We start from the raw sequence: 17246 nt of genomic DNA, 5'->3' as shown, positions 1-17246 counted from the left end.
CATTACTTAGCACTGGGAACTCCATCACAGGAATCTTCCCACCATTATATTATATATTAGCTCCACTGACTTAGGGATTTGACTTTGGAACACTATATCATGTCTCCCCATTAAAATTCATGGAGTTGTGGAAACCCGCAGTGCTGGGAAAAATGTTGATTTTAAACATCAACTGTTTTAAGAACTTTTTTTCCTATTTATCCCTCTAATCATTAACAACATTTTTAATACCTTCCCCTATGAGGCGTCTCAAAAAACTGACTCCCACTCTATGTACCCATTGCAGCATTAAAAACTGTGAAGCAGTCCGCTACCAGGTTTTGCTCTTCCCGTTTCAGGAACTATCTAAAGACTTCCTTACACAATCGCTTCAGTATCTTCTGGCCTACGGATTCATTTAAAGGATTGTACGTAATACCTAAGAATATGACATATTGTAGACTTTATTCATCTAGATAGCACAGATGCTCCCGGCCCGGCCCTCAGTATGTTATAGCGCTGTGTCAGCATCTGCTCGGCGGACAGAAATCGCACACGGTACAAGAATCCTCCCTCGCTTTCGTCTCTTCTGGCCATTTGCTGCTTTTCTTGGCAAAGGCTACTTACTCTTTTCCCTTGGCTTTTGTAAATAAGCACATTTTCCAATTATATTTGCCCTTCCCGTATTTGTTATAATAGAAAGTGATGTGCACAGTATTTTGGCATATTTCCGTTGAGGTAGCTGTCTGAGGGTTTGTCTTTTGCTGAACGGGTTGTATTTTTTAGCTGTACTATTTATTGTATCATATAATGTACTGAAAAAACTTAAAATTTTCTAAGAAATGTGAAATGGAAATAAAAAAACAACAGTACCATTTTGGGGGGTCTTGTCTTTACATCATACACAGCGCAGAAAACAAAAAGTCCTGGTTACTTAATTCAGTGGTCCCCAACCTTTTTGGCACCAGGGACCGGCTTCAAGCATGACCATTTTTACAAGGCCCGGCAAGGTTGGGCGGGACATGGGCGGGGCTTTGGTTATATGGGGCAGGGTTATGAAGGGGGTTGGAGTTTAGTGCATTCTTATTATATTATGACATTTAGAATGTCCTAGCAGTACACACATAGGGCAGTATATAATCTATCCCCCCCTAGCACACACATAGGGCAGCATATAATTTATCTCCCCCCCCCCAGTAATAGACAGCCCCCCGCCTCTCAGTAATTAGCAGCCCCTCCCCCTGTAATAATTAGCTCTGCCCCCAGTAATAAGTAGCCACCCCCAGTAATAACCATCCCCCCCCCCAGTAATAAGCAGGTCCCCCCAGTAATAAGCAGGTCCTCCCCCCCCCCCTGTAATAAGCAGGTCCACCCCCCTGTAATAAGCAGGTTCCCCCCCAGTAATAGGCAGGTCCCCCCCAGTAATAGACAGCCCCTCCCCCCCAGTAATAGGCAGCCCCCCAAGTAATAAGCAGCCCCTTCCCCGGTAATAAGTATCCCTCCCCCCAGTAATAAGCAACCCCCCCAGTAAGCAACCCCCCAATAATAAGAAGTCCCCCCCAGTAATAGGCAGCCCCCCCAGTAATAAGCAGCCCCCCCAGTAGTAAGTAGCCCCCCCCAGTAATAACCAGCCCCCCCAGTAATAGGCAGCCCCGCGTAATAGGCAGCCCCCCCTGTAATAGGCAGCCCCCCCCCCCAGTAATAGGCAGCCCCTTCCCCTGTAATAAGTATCCCCCACCCCCCCAGTAATAACCAGCCCCCCCCAGTAATAGGCAGCCCCCCCATAATAGGCAGCCCCTCCAGTAATAGGCAGCCCCTTCCCCTGTAATAAGTAGGCCCCCAGTAATACGCAGCCCCCCCAGTAGTAAGCAGCCCTTCCCCTGTAATAAGTAGCCCCCACCCCCCCAGTAATAAGCAGCCCCCCCCCGTAAACAACCCCCCCAGTAATAAGCAGGTCCCCCCCCAGTAGTAGGCAGCCCCCCAGTAGTAAATAGCCCCCACGCCCTCCCCCCAGTAATAACCAGCCCCCAGTAATAGGCAGCCCCACGTAATAGGCAGACCCTTCCCCTGTAATAAGTGCCCCCTTCTTCAGTAATAACCAGCCCCCCAGTAATAGACAGCCCCCCTAGTAATAGGCAGCCCCCTTAGTAATAGGCAGCCCCTTCCCCTGTAATAGGTAGCCCCCCCCCCCAGTAATAAGCAGCCACCCCCCATAGTATGCAGCACCCCCCCCGTAATAGGCAGCCCCCACAGTAGTAAGCAGCCCCCCCAGTATTAGGCAGCCCCCCCCAGTAGTAAGCAGCCCCCCAACCTATATACTTACCTCCTCCCTGCTGTCGCTCTCTGTCTGCTTGCCCTGACGTCAGTGTGCAGCCCGGAACGCTTCCTCCGAGTCCTCTCCTGCGGAACTAATGAGCAGGGGACTCGGGGAGGAGAATCCTGGCTGCACACTGTGGCGGGATCAGCGCGATTACCAGCGCGGAGCTGCGGCGCCCCCACTGGTAATCGCTTCAGTGGTGAGCGGCGTCCGCATGCCGCGGGCCACAAAACACAAGGCAGCGGGCCGGATTCGGCCCGCCGGCCTTGTGTTTAGAGCAAAAGTTCCCGGCAGTGCCGTGGACCGGCGCTAAACACCCAACGGCCCGATCCCGGTCCGCGGCCCGGTGGTTGGGGACCCCTGACTTAATTGCATGGGTCATGATTAGAGCTGAGCGAGCACCCAAATGCTCGGGTCCGCGTTATTCGAGTCGAGCTTTTCGTGAAGTTCGAGAGCTCTACTCGAGTAATAACGAACCCCATTGACTACAACGGGAGACTTGAGCTTTTTTTTTCTTCTAGGTTCGCTTCTCTCTCTCTCTCTCTCCCCTGCCTACCAGACATTAAAAAATTGCCATTGACGCACGCTGCGTCGCAGTGGGGAGGGGCCAAAACAGGCCCATCACAGCGGGGAGGAGCCAAAAACTGGGGCGGGTTGAACACGGTTTGATGCTCGTTCGAGTAACAAGCACCATCGAGTATGCTAATACTCGAACGAGCATTAGGCTCAGCAGAATATGTTCGCTCAACTCTAATTACGATGCTAACGAATTTACATAGTGCTTTTTGTTGAACTACTTAAAAAAAATTGAAACTTAAAAAAAAAAATTCTGTCGCCAACACCACCATAACTTTTTTATTTGTCTATGGCCGCCTGCACACGGGCGGATTTCCCGCGGGATTTCCGCCACTGAAAGTTTGCATAGGAGTGCATTACAATACGCACTCCTATGTAGACGGCCGCGGTTTGGCCGCGCGAAATCTTGCGCGGCAAACAAACCGCGGCATGTCCTATTTTTGTGCGGGGCTCGCAGAGCCTCGCACAGAAACGTCACTCACCCTGCCGCCGGTTCCGGTCTGCGCATGTGGCGGCACATGAAAGAGCCGGGGCCACCGGGCGGCATATTAGCACTAACTGCTTAGGTTAAGCAGCGCTGCTGATTAGAACCACCTGATTGGCTCTTCGGCACCACGTGACTACACAGCGTGCACGCGCATTGCCTTCAGCAGCCGTGCAGTACACACTACAGTTAAGCAGCCGTGCACTACACACTACACTTAAGCAGCACGGGGTTAGGTTTAGGGCTACGGTTTAGGGTTAGGTGTAGGGTTAGTTTGAGGGTTTAGGGTTAGGTTTAGGGTTAGTGTTTAGGGTTAGGTTTAGGGTTAGTGTTTAGGGTTAGGTTTAGGGTTAGTGTTTAGGCTTAGGTTTAGCTAACCCTAACCCTAAACCTAACCCTAAACCTAACCCCGTGCTGCTTTAGTGTAGTGTGTAGTGCACGTCTGCTTAACTGTAGTGTGTAGTGCACGGCTGCTGAAGGCAATGCGCGTGCACGCTGTGTAGTCACGTGGTGCCGAAGAGCCAATCAGGTGGCTCTAATCAGCAGCGCTGCTTAACCTAAGCAGTTAGTGCTAATATGCCGCCAGGCGCGGGTGAGTACGCGCTCGTCTCTACAGGCGCTCGGGTCGGGTCCCGCGGCGAGAATTCTCGCTGCCGGATCCGACCCGCTCGTCTGCAGGCGGCCTATCGATGCAGTTGTGTAAAGGCTTGTCTTAATAAGCAGAAATAAATGGCAGCTCTGAATGTCACCAAGGGGTTAATAAAATTGATACAATACATTATATGAATGCCAAAATAGTATCAATAAAAAGCTACAGCTCGTCATGCAGTGAACAAGCCCTCATACACCTATGATGACAGAAAAATAAAAACGTTATGGCTTTTGGAAAAACGGAGATTAAAGTCCCCAAAAATTGTAGCATCCTTAGAGAGATTGTCCGGTTGTAAACTATTGCTGGCCTATTCTTAGGAGAAGCTCTCAATAGTAGATTGGCAAAGGTCTGCCATTTGGGATCCTCGTGATCTGCTGTTTACCAGGCTGGTGCACTCATGCAGTGAAGTGATTTCTGCAGGAAGCAAACAGCTCTGTTCCCATTGCAGTGGCCTGATTTGGTATTACAGGCATAGTTCCTATTGAAGTGAATGAGATCTTTGCTTGTAATACCAAGCCTGGCCACTGCTGTGGAAATGGAGCTGTCTGATTCCTGCAGAAATCAGTTCACTGGCCCTGCAAACAGCTGATCTGGACAGCATTGAGGGTTCTGGACAGAAAACCCTGCCGATCTAGTATTGATGACCCATCCTGCAGATAGGCCATCAATAGTTTTCAATGGGACAACCCTAAGTACCAAATTAGGCAGTGCCCTTACAGGATTAACTATTGATGTTGTCGTATATACTGGGACTGTATACACCTGTCTTTTTAATTAGAGGTGGAGCTTTTCTATGCTCACTCACTATGCCTTTAAATGTGTTTGATGTGCTTTATGACCCACCTGATGAAGATCCTCATATCAGATTGAAATGCGCCGTACGCTGCATGCGTACCCTATTATTAGTATTTTAATAACATAATCCCTGATTTAGGCTGTATTTACGTGGGTGATTATATGTGGATGTATAGAACTCACAAGGAAATAAAACTCATTATTTGCAATGGGTCTATTTATATGTGCAATTTTTCTCTCGTAATCTTGCTGCAAGATGGAAAAAGTGCAAAATGTCCTATTTTGGGTTGATACTGCCCATTATTTCCCATGGGAGGCAAAAATCGCATCACCCTTGCATGCCATGCGATTTCTGCCATTGAAAGTGCTGGAGCGACATGCTTTCTCTCATTCTCTTTTACAGTCCCATTTACTATCTACTAGGTCCCTTGTAATGGTGACATTAGTTTTCCCACTTGTAGGTATAAGTATCATCTGAAATGATTTACTATATATATTATTTTTCTCTTTTGCACAGATATGGACTGGAGAGCTGGAGACAATGGATGTAGATGGTTGAAGTCAAAGGTGAGATTTTAATGCTATCTACATAGTCCTAAGTACACTTTTTGTCCATACATAATTGACATGTAGCCTGTAACGTTGCCATATGGATCACTGCTTTACAGCACTGTGTGTTGTCTCACTTATCTGCTTAACCAATTTGTATTATCCCACATTTTGTCTCCTTTTTCAATTATATTTCTTCCTACACATTACAAAAGTGACATGCTCATAGCAACCAATCTGTTCCCAATGATTGGCACCTGTGTTGCTGTGATGCTCTAACAGATGAGTTGTAAATATATTACCTCTTTACATACAAAGCATCCATGAAATGAGGGGACCCCATAACAAAAATGGAGATGTGACTCTTCTTCCAGTGCTTGTTCATATCAACATGCCTCCTTTTCCTTGGGCAATGGGGTCAGATGCTTAATCAACTTAATCCTTGACTTGGTGTTCATGTTGGTATCTTATGGTGATAATAAGCACAGCTGAGAACCTGAAGGAGAAGGCAGAAGTGATTTTTATCCCCTTCTGTCTTCTCTTTTCTCTAGTACACAGTGCTATGCACTAAGAAGTGAAAGTGGAAGTGTTTCTTCCACTACCGCTGGGATCCCCTGCTACAGCACAGCTGCAGGGTCTTAGCGGACCCTGATCAGCTCTGCCAGTGACTACTGTCACTACAGAAAGTGGGACGTCAGAAAAAAATCCGCACTCAATTTGGAGTGAACTGAGGACAGCTTCACATATAAGAAATGGTTTGGTATAACACTTACTTGGAAGGAGGGGGGTATGATGCACAAATGCCCCCTCCTCAGAGTGTCTTCCACAGGATATAGAACTATGTTCCAGGGTACATAGTACTGAACAGGATACTTTAATCAGGCGATACTTTAATCAGGCAACGCGTTTCGGTGCAAAGCAAAGCACCTTTCTCAAGCCATGTATCCTGTTCAGTACTATGTACCCTGGAACATAGTCCTATATCCTGTGGAAAACACTCTGAGGAGGGGGCATTTGTGCATCATACCCCCCTCCTTCCAAGTAAGTGTTATACCAAACCATTTCTTATATGTGAAGCTGTCCTCAGTTCACTCCAAATTGAGCGCGGATTTTTTTCTGACGTCCCACTTTCTGTTATATCCGGGGGAGTTCTGGTTCCAGACCCCCCGGCTTGTATCTGCAGCTCTCCTTTGACTCAGAGGATTGGAGTACTGAGGAAAAGATTCATCGTGATTGCTTCCACACATCCCATCAACCGTGGATTTTACTTACCTGTGGCGCTCTCTACCATTTTCTTTACTGTCACTACAGGGGATGTTTTCCCTGTAACTGAGGCTCTTATGGATGCCCCAGCTGCAGTGGAAAAGTGTCAAATAAAAAAGAACAAAAAAGATGTGACTGTCCCCCAGAAGTCTTATATGACGTCATGAGGGACATAGATGGTAAAAAACATAATTACATACATAAGTAAAACAAAATGACAGAATAAAATAAAAACTATATACATAAAAAAGAAAATAACCCAAAGCCGACACCAACCAAAACCATCGCCGTATGCGCCCTGTAATCCAAAACCATACATATTATATATCAAAATATCAGAAACAAAATGCGGAACCCATTCCCATACTTTATTTTAGTGCAATTATACTAATTAAAAAAAATAATTTTTTTAGCATTTTACCCTAATAAAACGAAAAAACGGAAAAAAACATAAATTAAAAAATTAGCGCTATACGTCACGAGAAAAAGAAAACTCAGCAAAAATAATTTTGGTAGCTGAAGGAAAAAAAATAGGGCAGTTAAACCAGCACATGGGTAAAATCCCTAAAAAGTATCTGGTTCCTAAGTTACAAAACAGCCTGGTCTTTAAGGGGTTAAAGTGATGAACAGTGGATATACGTGCAAAATATCAAAAACATCCGCGATATCAAGAAGGATATAATCAAAACAGACATAAAAAACTAAATATACAAACAGATATATCAGCAGGATATGGAAAAGCACAACAATATTATACTTAGCATCCAATTATAACAAATCAGTCTAGGGGGGCTGTCACATCGATGTTCGTCAACCCTAGGAGTTGAGAGTAGACTTCACCAACACCCTTCTATGGTGGGCTATCCTGCCTTTGCCTGCAGTGAACTTATAAAACATGGATGACGCTACATGATATTTCTATGAAATGATCCAATGGGGCATTTTATAGGCATTTTGTCTGCTGTTCCCAGATAAAGCTTTCCTCTTACTTGTGAAAGAGGCTCTGCGTAGGTTAGAAATATCTTACATGTTTTAAGTGTTTAAACTGGAAATACATGGATACCAGGTTAACCCATAGTTCCCGAGAGTTCTTGCAAACTGATGTATGTGCAGTACGCATGTCCTTAACCCCTTTCCCCTGCAGCCAGTTTTGGCCTTCCTGACCAAGGCCCTTTCTTCTAATCTGACATTTTTTTCGTAACACATTGTACTTTATGGCAGTTGTCACCGTAGCAATGAAATCCTTTTTCAACTTTAATGAAACTTGTCACCGAAAGGACCAAAAATAATAAAACTTAGCTTTTATTGATTTTTAAATAATAAAAAGGCGTCCTTATATTTTCTCATATGTGCTAGAAGTCACACAATAATTAAAAACAGTAGGGCTTAGATATATAGATGAACACTGCTCTGTCCCAACAATCTAGGTGCATTAGCCGGGAATCGAACCCGGGCCTCCCGCGTGGCAGGCAAGAATTCTACCACTTCTACCACTTTTGTATTCCCTGATGTCTTTTTCTATCCAGGGTTACTCAGATTTCTATTTGTCAATGACTTGCACCACCAGATGTTTATTAAAGTGTGGTGAAGCACTCACTGTCAATGACCTTGAACACTTTTAATTCTCTATCACAGGGTAGGCCTGATGTCCTCTGATTAGTCACGGTACAGTGATGTCTGTTAATTTACAGTCAGTAATATTGTACCTGACACACATTTACTAGTACTGTCGTCCCATTTATAACAGTTGCTCATTAATATTGCTTGGGTCGTATTTGTTCTTATTATTCCTAGAACAATATCGCGGTGATTGATTTATATAGAAATCACCCCGATATGTCACCATTAGGTGTTAAGTCCGGAGTATGTTTTTGTATAACGCAGACCCAAGCTTATATTGGCTTGATACTCTATGGTATTTTCTTATGCCTATGACTGATCGCATGAGCCATTCATTTCTTATGGCTCATGTGATTATATACCAAGGTTAATTGCAACCAGACGACAGTTTCAGTGATTATCAAGGATAGAGATAGGTTGTTCCAAATAATAGTGTGTTTTCAATATGTTCTCTCTCCTACTTATACATAGGCTCTATTCCGGAGAGATGATGCTCCCACTTGTATAAGTGATTATTACAGGTAGAACGTATATAAGATGAATAAAGACAGTGGCTGCATTAAATGGAACAGCTGCAGTATTCATCTATGAGCTACTCATCCTTCAGGATTTAAATAGCTGCAATAAAATGCACATAGATAGTTTGGTGGTAGCCCAGAATGAATTCTAGGCTATCACCTATATCCAATGCCCTTTTGGATAAATCTCTGTCTCTGTATATGCAGTCTGTTGTGATGCACCAACAGCTGCTGACTAGAGTGATAATGATAGACTCTGTCTGTTATAGTTGTAGTTGTATATGTCTACGTGGGTTGCATTATGATGAACATACAACCCCCACATAGATTAGTTCTTATGGAGAGAATCGGCCCATGGAACCTATCCCTCCCTCTCCATCTACGCGTTTCCACAACCTTGGAGATGGTTGCTTCCTCAGGATGGAGCTAACCTAACATGACCAGCCTCTCAGGCTGTCAGGATGTAAAATGAGCAGAGATGGTAAGTGTTGCTATCCCAAGGGTTCTTATACCCAAGGCTCCGCCTACTTCAGGGCGGGGCTTGTATTGTAGGAGTGAATCAGGCTGCAGTCCAATATGTCTCACATTTCCCTTGCGCTCATTTATATGCGCTTATTCGAGTATTACACTTGGCTCCTCCTCGCAACGTAATCACGTAATCCAGGAACATGTCATGGACCGCAGCGTAGGCTGCTCTGTTTGACTGTCCGATCACGTGATGTCATGACGTGCGGGGGGCGTGTCAGACCGAAGGCACGATCATGTGATGCCGTGACGTGCGGGGGGTGTGTCGGCTGGCCTGGCACTCCGATCACGTGACATCATGACGTTCGGAATGTCTATTGGCCTGATCATCCGGTCCCCTGCTCCTGTAAGTTACAGATGGGCGTGTCAGACCGAAGGCACGATCATGTGATGCCGTGACGCGCGGGGGGGTGTGTTCCGCTGGCCTAGCACTCCGATCACGTGACATAATGATGCTCGGAGCGTCTATTGGCCTGATCATCCAGTCCCCTGCTCCTGTAAGTTACAGATGGTATTAAATATTCAACCAGCTGTCTCACAGGAGACTCTTAGGGATCGCAGCGAACATTTTAATCGTTCATTCGCCTAAACCTGTGACACATAGTTGGACATATTCCTCAGACTGGTAGTCACCCAGTCATACAACGCGCGGAAGATTGGTATCTTTACCGCACCTAGCGATTATCTCACCGAAATTGTGTGTCACTTCGGTTGTACACCTCAAGTGATATATCCGTTATAAGTAATTAGCATATTTTAGACTGCAGCATAATTATTCATGAACACTACAAGACGTTAGTAATCCACCGCCTGATTATATATGTGGCAAAAACATTTTCTCTGTTTTTGATATTATGAATCTCGCATTCTGTGACCAGACAGCTGATTCTCTCTCAAGATCAGAGTGTTTGCTTCATCCATAGGGGGTAATAATGGGAATCAATGTCTCATATATGCAAGGACGCATGCTTTATAGACGATGAGGTTTATTCTATTGTCAATATCATCAGTTTTTTCTATATAAATCAATCACCGCGATATTGTTCTAGAAATAATAAGAACAAATACGACCCAAGCAATATTAATGAGCAACTGTTATAAATGGGACGACAGTACTAGTAAATGTGTGTCAGGTACAATATTACTGACTGTAAATTAACAGACATCACTGTACCGTGACTAATCAGAGGACATCAGGCCTACCCTGTGATAGAGAATTAAAAGTGTTCAAGGTCATTGACAGTGAGTGCTTCACCACACTTTAATAAACATCTGGTGGTGCAAGTCATTGACAAATAGAAATCTGAGTAACCCTGGATAGAAAAAGACATCAGGGAATACAAAAGTGGTAGAAGTGGTAGAATTCTTGCCTGCCACGCGGGAGGCCCGGGTTCGATTCCCGGCTAATGCACCTAGATTGTTGGGACAGAGCAGTGTTCATCTATATATCTAAGCCCTACTGTTTTTAATTATTGTGTGACTTCTAGCACATATGAGAAAATATAAGGACGCCTTTTTATTATTTAAAAATCAATAAAAGCTAAGTTTTATTATTTTTGGTCCTTTCGGTGACAAGTACTTTATGGCAGTGGTGAATTTTGGGCGATACATTTTTCGTTTATTTATACAAAAAATCGTACATTTACAGAAAATGCTGAAAAATCTGCCATTTTCAAACTTTGAATTTTTCTGCTTATAAGACAGATAATCCTACCATGCAAAATAGCTGTTACCATGTGCACTGTGTGTTGGTAACGTTTTGAAAATGTCCTTTTATTTACTTTGGATGTCAGAAAGGGCTCAGTCACACGGGCGCATCGGCACACGGGCGCATCGGCACCCGTACACCGGCGCCGATGCACCCGTGTGACTGAGCCGTTGAATAAAGCCGGTCACATGTTCTTTCCTCCGGCGCTGCAGAGAGACGTCTGTCTTCAGGTACGGCTGTCTGCTACCTGCAGATGCGCCCGTGTGACTGAGCCCAAAGTGTGTAATTATAGGGGTAGTTTTTTCTAATCTTTACAAAAATATCCAAAATCTAAATTTTAGTTCTGAGGTGACTTTGAGATGTCTACATCGTAGAAATCATAGCAACATAATATCTTAGGCTGAAGGGAGACAATGTCTGTCCAGTTCACTCTGTTTCCAACCCCCTTGTTGATCCAGAGGAAAGCAAAAAAACTCCAATGAGGCAGAAGCCAATTAGTCCATTTGGGGGAAAAAAATTCCTTCCCAACTCTATAATGGCAGTCAGAATAATCCCTGGATCAACCTTTGAAAGTTCCTACCTGACTCCAAGACCCGGATCAACAACCCGCTGATTATTGAATGTCTATATCCTGTAATATTGTAGCACTCTAGAAAGACATCTAGTCCCCTCTTAAACTACTCTAGCGATTTCACCATCACCACTTCCTCAGGCAGAGAGTTCCACAGTCTCACTGCTCTTACAGTAAAAAAAAACCCTTCTGCATTGGTGATGAAACCTGCTTTCTTCTAGATGTAGCAGATGCCCTCTCGTTACCATTGCAGTCCTGGGTATAAACAGATCATGGGAGAGATCCTTGTATTGTCCCCTCATGTATTTATACATAGTTATTTGGTCGCCCCTTAGCTGTCTTTTTTCTAGAGTAAATAATCCCAATTTTGATAGCCTCTCTGGGTATTCCAGTCCCTTCATTCCATGTATTAGTTTAGTTGCCCTTCTTTGAACGCCCTCAAGCACTGCACCAACTTTCCTGAGCACCGGTGACCAGAACTGTACGCAGTATTCCATGTGAGGCCTGACTAATGCCTTATATAATGGAAGGATAATGTTCTCGTCCTTCGCCCCTATACCTCTTTTAATGCACCCCAAGACTTTATTAGCTTTTGCAGCAGCTGACTGGCATTGATTGCTCCAGTTAAGTCTGCAGGCAACTAATCCCCATAAATCACCCCATTGCATGTAAATATATATATATTTTTTTTACCATATTGGTTTGGAACTTGAAGATGCAATCCTTTGATTGGTTAGATAATACACTGTATTACTAATGCAGTACAGTGCATTATTTGACATTGTTAGTTCATCACTGACAGAACGGCCTGTTTCATAGGCCATTGTACACGACACACTCGGATGTCCTGATCTGACCTCCGGTTGCCATGACAACCGTGGGTACTCCGTGATTTCATTGCAGAAGTGTCAAATTGGAAAAGAAGGGAGCCCTCTCGAAACCTTCTAGATGCTGCTACATAGACAGCGGCATCTAAACGGTTAAATCGCCGGAATCCGAGCTAAATTTCATCCCGGTGATTGCAGTTTTCCAGCTTTAATTACTGGTGGCTCAGCTTCTGAGCCCCCTGGTAATTAGCGGCATACATGTATGGCGCGATTCAAATACTACTGACCTGCTGCGCCGTACATGTATGGCGAGTGTTGGGAAGGGGTTAAACAACACGATTAAAGAATAAGTGTTAACTGATGCCAAGTGTGAAGACAAGGATGTTTTAAGCTATGAGTGTGTATTGAATACCTCTAAGTATCGGGTTATGAATTGAAGGGATAGATGCAGAATGCTCCTTCCCAAAAAGTTGGTATGAATTAAGGATAGCCTATCCAAAGAGTTTTCCTCTTATGCACATAACGCAATCTATATGCTCTTCAATGATGTAACTCTGCTTAATATTTCTGTCAAAGGACTTCCACAAGAGAAGAATATTTTCCTTCCTGGGATCCTAACAAACCAGGAGCTCCAGCGTCCACTGGGGATGGCTTACTGAGAGAAGTGTAGTCAAAGACACTTACAGCAAGGCACAACCATGTCGAAAAAGGGGCGTAACAAGGGCGAAAAACCCGAAGCCCTTATACTTGCTCTGCAAGCTGCAAATGAAGACCTCAGGACTAAACTAACAGATATTCAAATTGAACTTCATCAGGAAAAGTCAAAGGTATGATCGCGTATAACAATAACAGGTGGATGATTTCTATGATCCAGAACTCATCTGATTCAGCCCTCCAGCATTGTAGTAACAGCCTCTGCCTGAACATAAGGCTTTTACTAAAAGAATGCGTTCACAGGTTGCTGATTTGATGTACATTATGGTCTGGATCTGCAGCAGATTTCTCCCTTTTAGTTGAATTCAAATTGAAGGGTAGAAATCCGCTGCAGATCTGCAGCAAAATCCGCGACAAATTACAGCAACCTGTGAAGACAGCCTAATGAAATAGAACTTATGTCAGATGTTTGGCCATTTTAAGCTAGTTTCACATGGGCGATCCGGATTCTGCATGCTGGAGCCGCAGCAGAATCCGTCTCTAACCCCGCGTACCATCTTTTCCTGTACTGCGGATGACTGCGGAAGCTTGCCGTGGGTCATGCGCTGTACAGGTTTTTGTATTTCCGATGTCGTTGCTACACGGGTACCCGTCGCCTATCTACAATGTCGATTGCGGATATGCTGTGGGTCAGACGGCCTCAATTGAAGTCAAGGGAGGTCGTCCGCGCGGAATCCACAGCAAACTAGAACATGCTGCGATTCTTCCTCCGCTCATGAAAATTGCAATTCGTCTCTGCAAGTGTGAGATCCTCCGTGTGGACGCAGATTCCGTAGTAGAAATCCAGTTGTTTGAGGTGAGAGAGCCGACACACGGGGGATCTGGATTCCACATGCGGGAGCCACAGCACAATACAAGTCTGACCCTGCGTACCTTCACTTTTCTATATTGCGGATGATCACGGACAATCACCGTAGGTTATGCAACGGCAAGCGTCTGCGGTCATTAGTTTTAAAAAAAAAATATTTGTATCTCCCACACCATCGCTAGGTGATGACATGGTTACCCGCAGCCTATCCACAATGTCCATTGCGGATGGCCTGCGGGTCAGACGGCTTTCAGACTTCAATAGAAACCGTCCGTGTGGAATCCGCGCAAAAATAGAACTTGCTGTGATTTTAAATCCGCTCGCAGAAAACGCAGTTGGTATCCACTTATCTGGGCGGACATGCGAATGTTCTATGTTTTTAATGTGTGCAGAATACCGCGGACCGTCCACGTGAGGGACAATCACGGATTCCGCAATTCAAATCCGGTTGTGTGCAGCCGGCTTAACTTTGGTCGTTCACGGCTGCTTTCTCATAGTTGCCTATTGTACAATGGAAACGGAATATTGTGTTCGCTTGAATGACTGACTCCGTGCTCCGATGACTCCATAAGTGGTTGGGTGTCACTTCCACTATACTCTGTAACTATTTCTGTCTGTAATCTTCAGGCGACAAGACTCGAGAGGGAAAAGATCCAGGAAAGCAAGAGAATAAAGGAGCAGGAGCAGCACAGACACACAGCTACGGTCTCCGAGCTCAAGGCCAAGCTGCACGAAGACAAGATGAAGGAGCTCCAGGCAGTAAGGGAGAACCTGATCAAACAGCATGAGCAGGAGATGTCTCGGATGGTTAAACTAAAGGAGGCCGAGATCCTGCGGCTTAAGTCTGCTGTGAATGCTCTCCGAGATGGCAGCAGCGACAAAGTAAGGACAGCTCTGACTACAGAAGCGCGTGAGGAGGCCAGGAAAGTGTTCGACTCCGAGCGCCTCAAGCTCTTACAGGAGATCACAGAACTGAAGTCTGCTAAGAAACAGGTGGATGAGGCCCTCAACAATATAATACAAGCTGACAAAATCAAAGCTGGAGATCTGAGGAGTGAGCACCAGTCCCACCAGGAGGCTGTCGCTAAAATCAAATGGGAGACCGAGAGGGACATCCGTAGACTGGTAAGAAGTAGTGGGAATGTAGAAACATCAGTGCAAATAACGTTAGCAGTGTTGTCCAAAGGGGCCAAAAAAAATCTCAAAAATGTAAGAAACTAATTAAATGACCAATGTGGGCAGCTCTTTACCTCTTCTTTGTTCTATTTTAAAAGTAACCAAGGATTTTACAATTTAGTCTTTGTTGAGACAACTCTTGCAGTCAGCAGTCCGAAAGTAGCGAATTATGAAGATTTTATTGTAAAATTGTTACATTGTATTCAAAATGCTTGTTTACACAAAGGTAGGTTAATGCTATGGGTAAACCCACTGATCTAATAGATACATAGCAATAGTGTCTTGCTGATTTGGCTTTTGACTTGTTTTTGACCTTAGTTTTATTTCGATTGGGTTTATGCCTATTAATCTTCAGCCTTTCTAATTGATTTGCATCCATTGATTTAGACACTGGATATTTATGATTCAATTTTTTCTTAAATGCCATTTTGGGACTCTGAACAAGATCAGCAGAGCTTAAAAGGGTTGTACCACAATAGACTTCATTCACCTATCCATAGGATGGGTGCTAAAAGTCTTATCAGTGGCAGACTCACCGATCAAAGCTCTGCCAATCATGAGAATAGGGGTCCCGTCATCTACTCCTTACTGTGGTACCATAACACTTCCTGCAATGAGGAGGAGATTGAACAGAGCAGTAGTTATGCATTTGTGGTTCTGCTCCATTCATTTTCAATAGAGCTGCCAGAAATAGTTGAGCATTTGTACTTGGCTATCTCCATCAGCCCCATTGAAATGGACAGAGCAGTGTCGTGCATATGTGACCGCTACTGCTTTTAATCTGACATCACTGAAGATGGGTGCAACGAACCCACAGTGAGGAAGAGAAGAGCACATGGAACTACCATTCTTGGGATTGGCAGGGGGCTCACAGGTGAAACCCTCACCATTAGGCTTTTATCACCTATCCTATGGATAAGTGCCCATTCATACAGCTGTAGGCGTTTTTACATGCACCCACCGGCGCCGTAAAAATGCAGGAACGGGCGCACAAATAAAAAGTTTGTGCACCCGTTTAGACAGCACAGCCCCGGCTCATATACGCCGAGGCCTCAATGCTATTGGGCATGGGGAGACAGCATAACTATCTCCTCCTTCCCTCACTGGCTCCCCTCCTCTCTCCTTTCCTCCAGCTGTTTGCAATGGGAGGGGTCATGACGGGGGCTGAGCTAAGCTCCCACCCCCTCCCCGCCCCTTGTCTGCAGCCAGCAATGGAATGGGGCAGGATGAGGCAGAACTTAGCCCCTCCCTCATCCTGCCCCCTTCCATTGCAAACAGCCAGAGGGGAGGAGAGAAGGGGAAGACAGTGTGAATGCTAAACTCCCTCCCACCTCACTTCTCTGGCCACTGTCATAGGCTCCCATAGGAGCCCATGCAGCGGCTGACATATTCTGTCCGGAAAGATAGTTCCAGGACTATCTTTCTGGCCCAGCGTAAAAGCACCAGGTGCTATATTGGCCGGACGGGCGCTTTTATGCCACAGGAATACGGCCATGTGTTTTGATGCATTAGAATCCAATGCATCAGATCACTGCATATATTGTCTGTTTGTGAAAACAGCAGCGGAAATACGCTCGTGTGAATAAGCCTAAGGCTGGATTCACATGAGCATATAATGACTGCATTTTCATGCCCCTCTGATGCATTGGTTTACAATGCATAAGTTCACATGGGCGTATTTCCGCAGCGTAAAGGTGCCTGACTGGCCAAGATAGTGCAGCTGCCACAGAAGGGAGGTGGGAGGGGGTTTAGCAGCGTGACTACTAAACTCCCACCCCCTTCCCTTCTTCTCTCCGCCCCTTGCCGGCTGTTTGCAATTGGAGGGGGCAGGGCGGGAAGGAGCTAGTTGCTAAGCTCCAGCTCCGCCCCTCCCAATGCTGGCTGCGACAAGGGGTAGGGTGGGGGGGAGCTTAGCAGACTGCCTCCTCCCATTTGCCAAGAGACAGTAAGGGGGAAGGAAGAGGAAGACAGTTTAGCAAAGCGGCATTTCGGGCTTGGCTTATATGCGCCAGGCCAGAACCGTCTGAACAGGAGCACAAACGTCAGATTTGTGCACCCATTCACGCTTTTTTACGTTGCCGGTGGGCGACTGTAACAAACGCCGACTAATACATTCCATTGTGTGTTCTTAAACATTAAATCAATAAATTGTTGTGTAGGAAGT

The 17246-nt window shown here is 45.2% G+C and overlaps 1 protein-coding gene across 1 annotated transcript in view; it reads left to right on the top strand.

Moving 5' to 3' along the window:
- JAKMIP2 (janus kinase and microtubule interacting protein 2) overlaps positions 1-17246 on the top strand; it is a 111232-nt gene that overhangs the window by 53977 nt on the left and 40009 nt on the right. Inside the window, exons 2-4 of the mRNA XM_066591266.1 lie at positions 5321-5370; positions 12961-13211; positions 14534-15031. Of these exons, the coding sequence (XP_066447363.1) occupies positions 13083-13211; positions 14534-15031 (627 nt within the window). The 5' untranslated portion in view covers positions 5321-5370; positions 12961-13082. The remainder of the gene's footprint in view (positions 1-5320; positions 5371-12960; positions 13212-14533; positions 15032-17246) is intronic.

Source organism: Eleutherodactylus coqui, chromosome 2 (assembly GCF_035609145.1).
Source record: "Eleutherodactylus coqui strain aEleCoq1 chromosome 2, aEleCoq1.hap1, whole genome shotgun sequence".
NCBI classification, from domain to species: Eukaryota; Metazoa; Chordata; class Amphibia; order Anura; family Eleutherodactylidae; genus Eleutherodactylus; species Eleutherodactylus coqui.
Note: the sequence above shows the minus strand (reverse complement) of the source record. Positions and strands in the feature narration are given on the sequence as shown.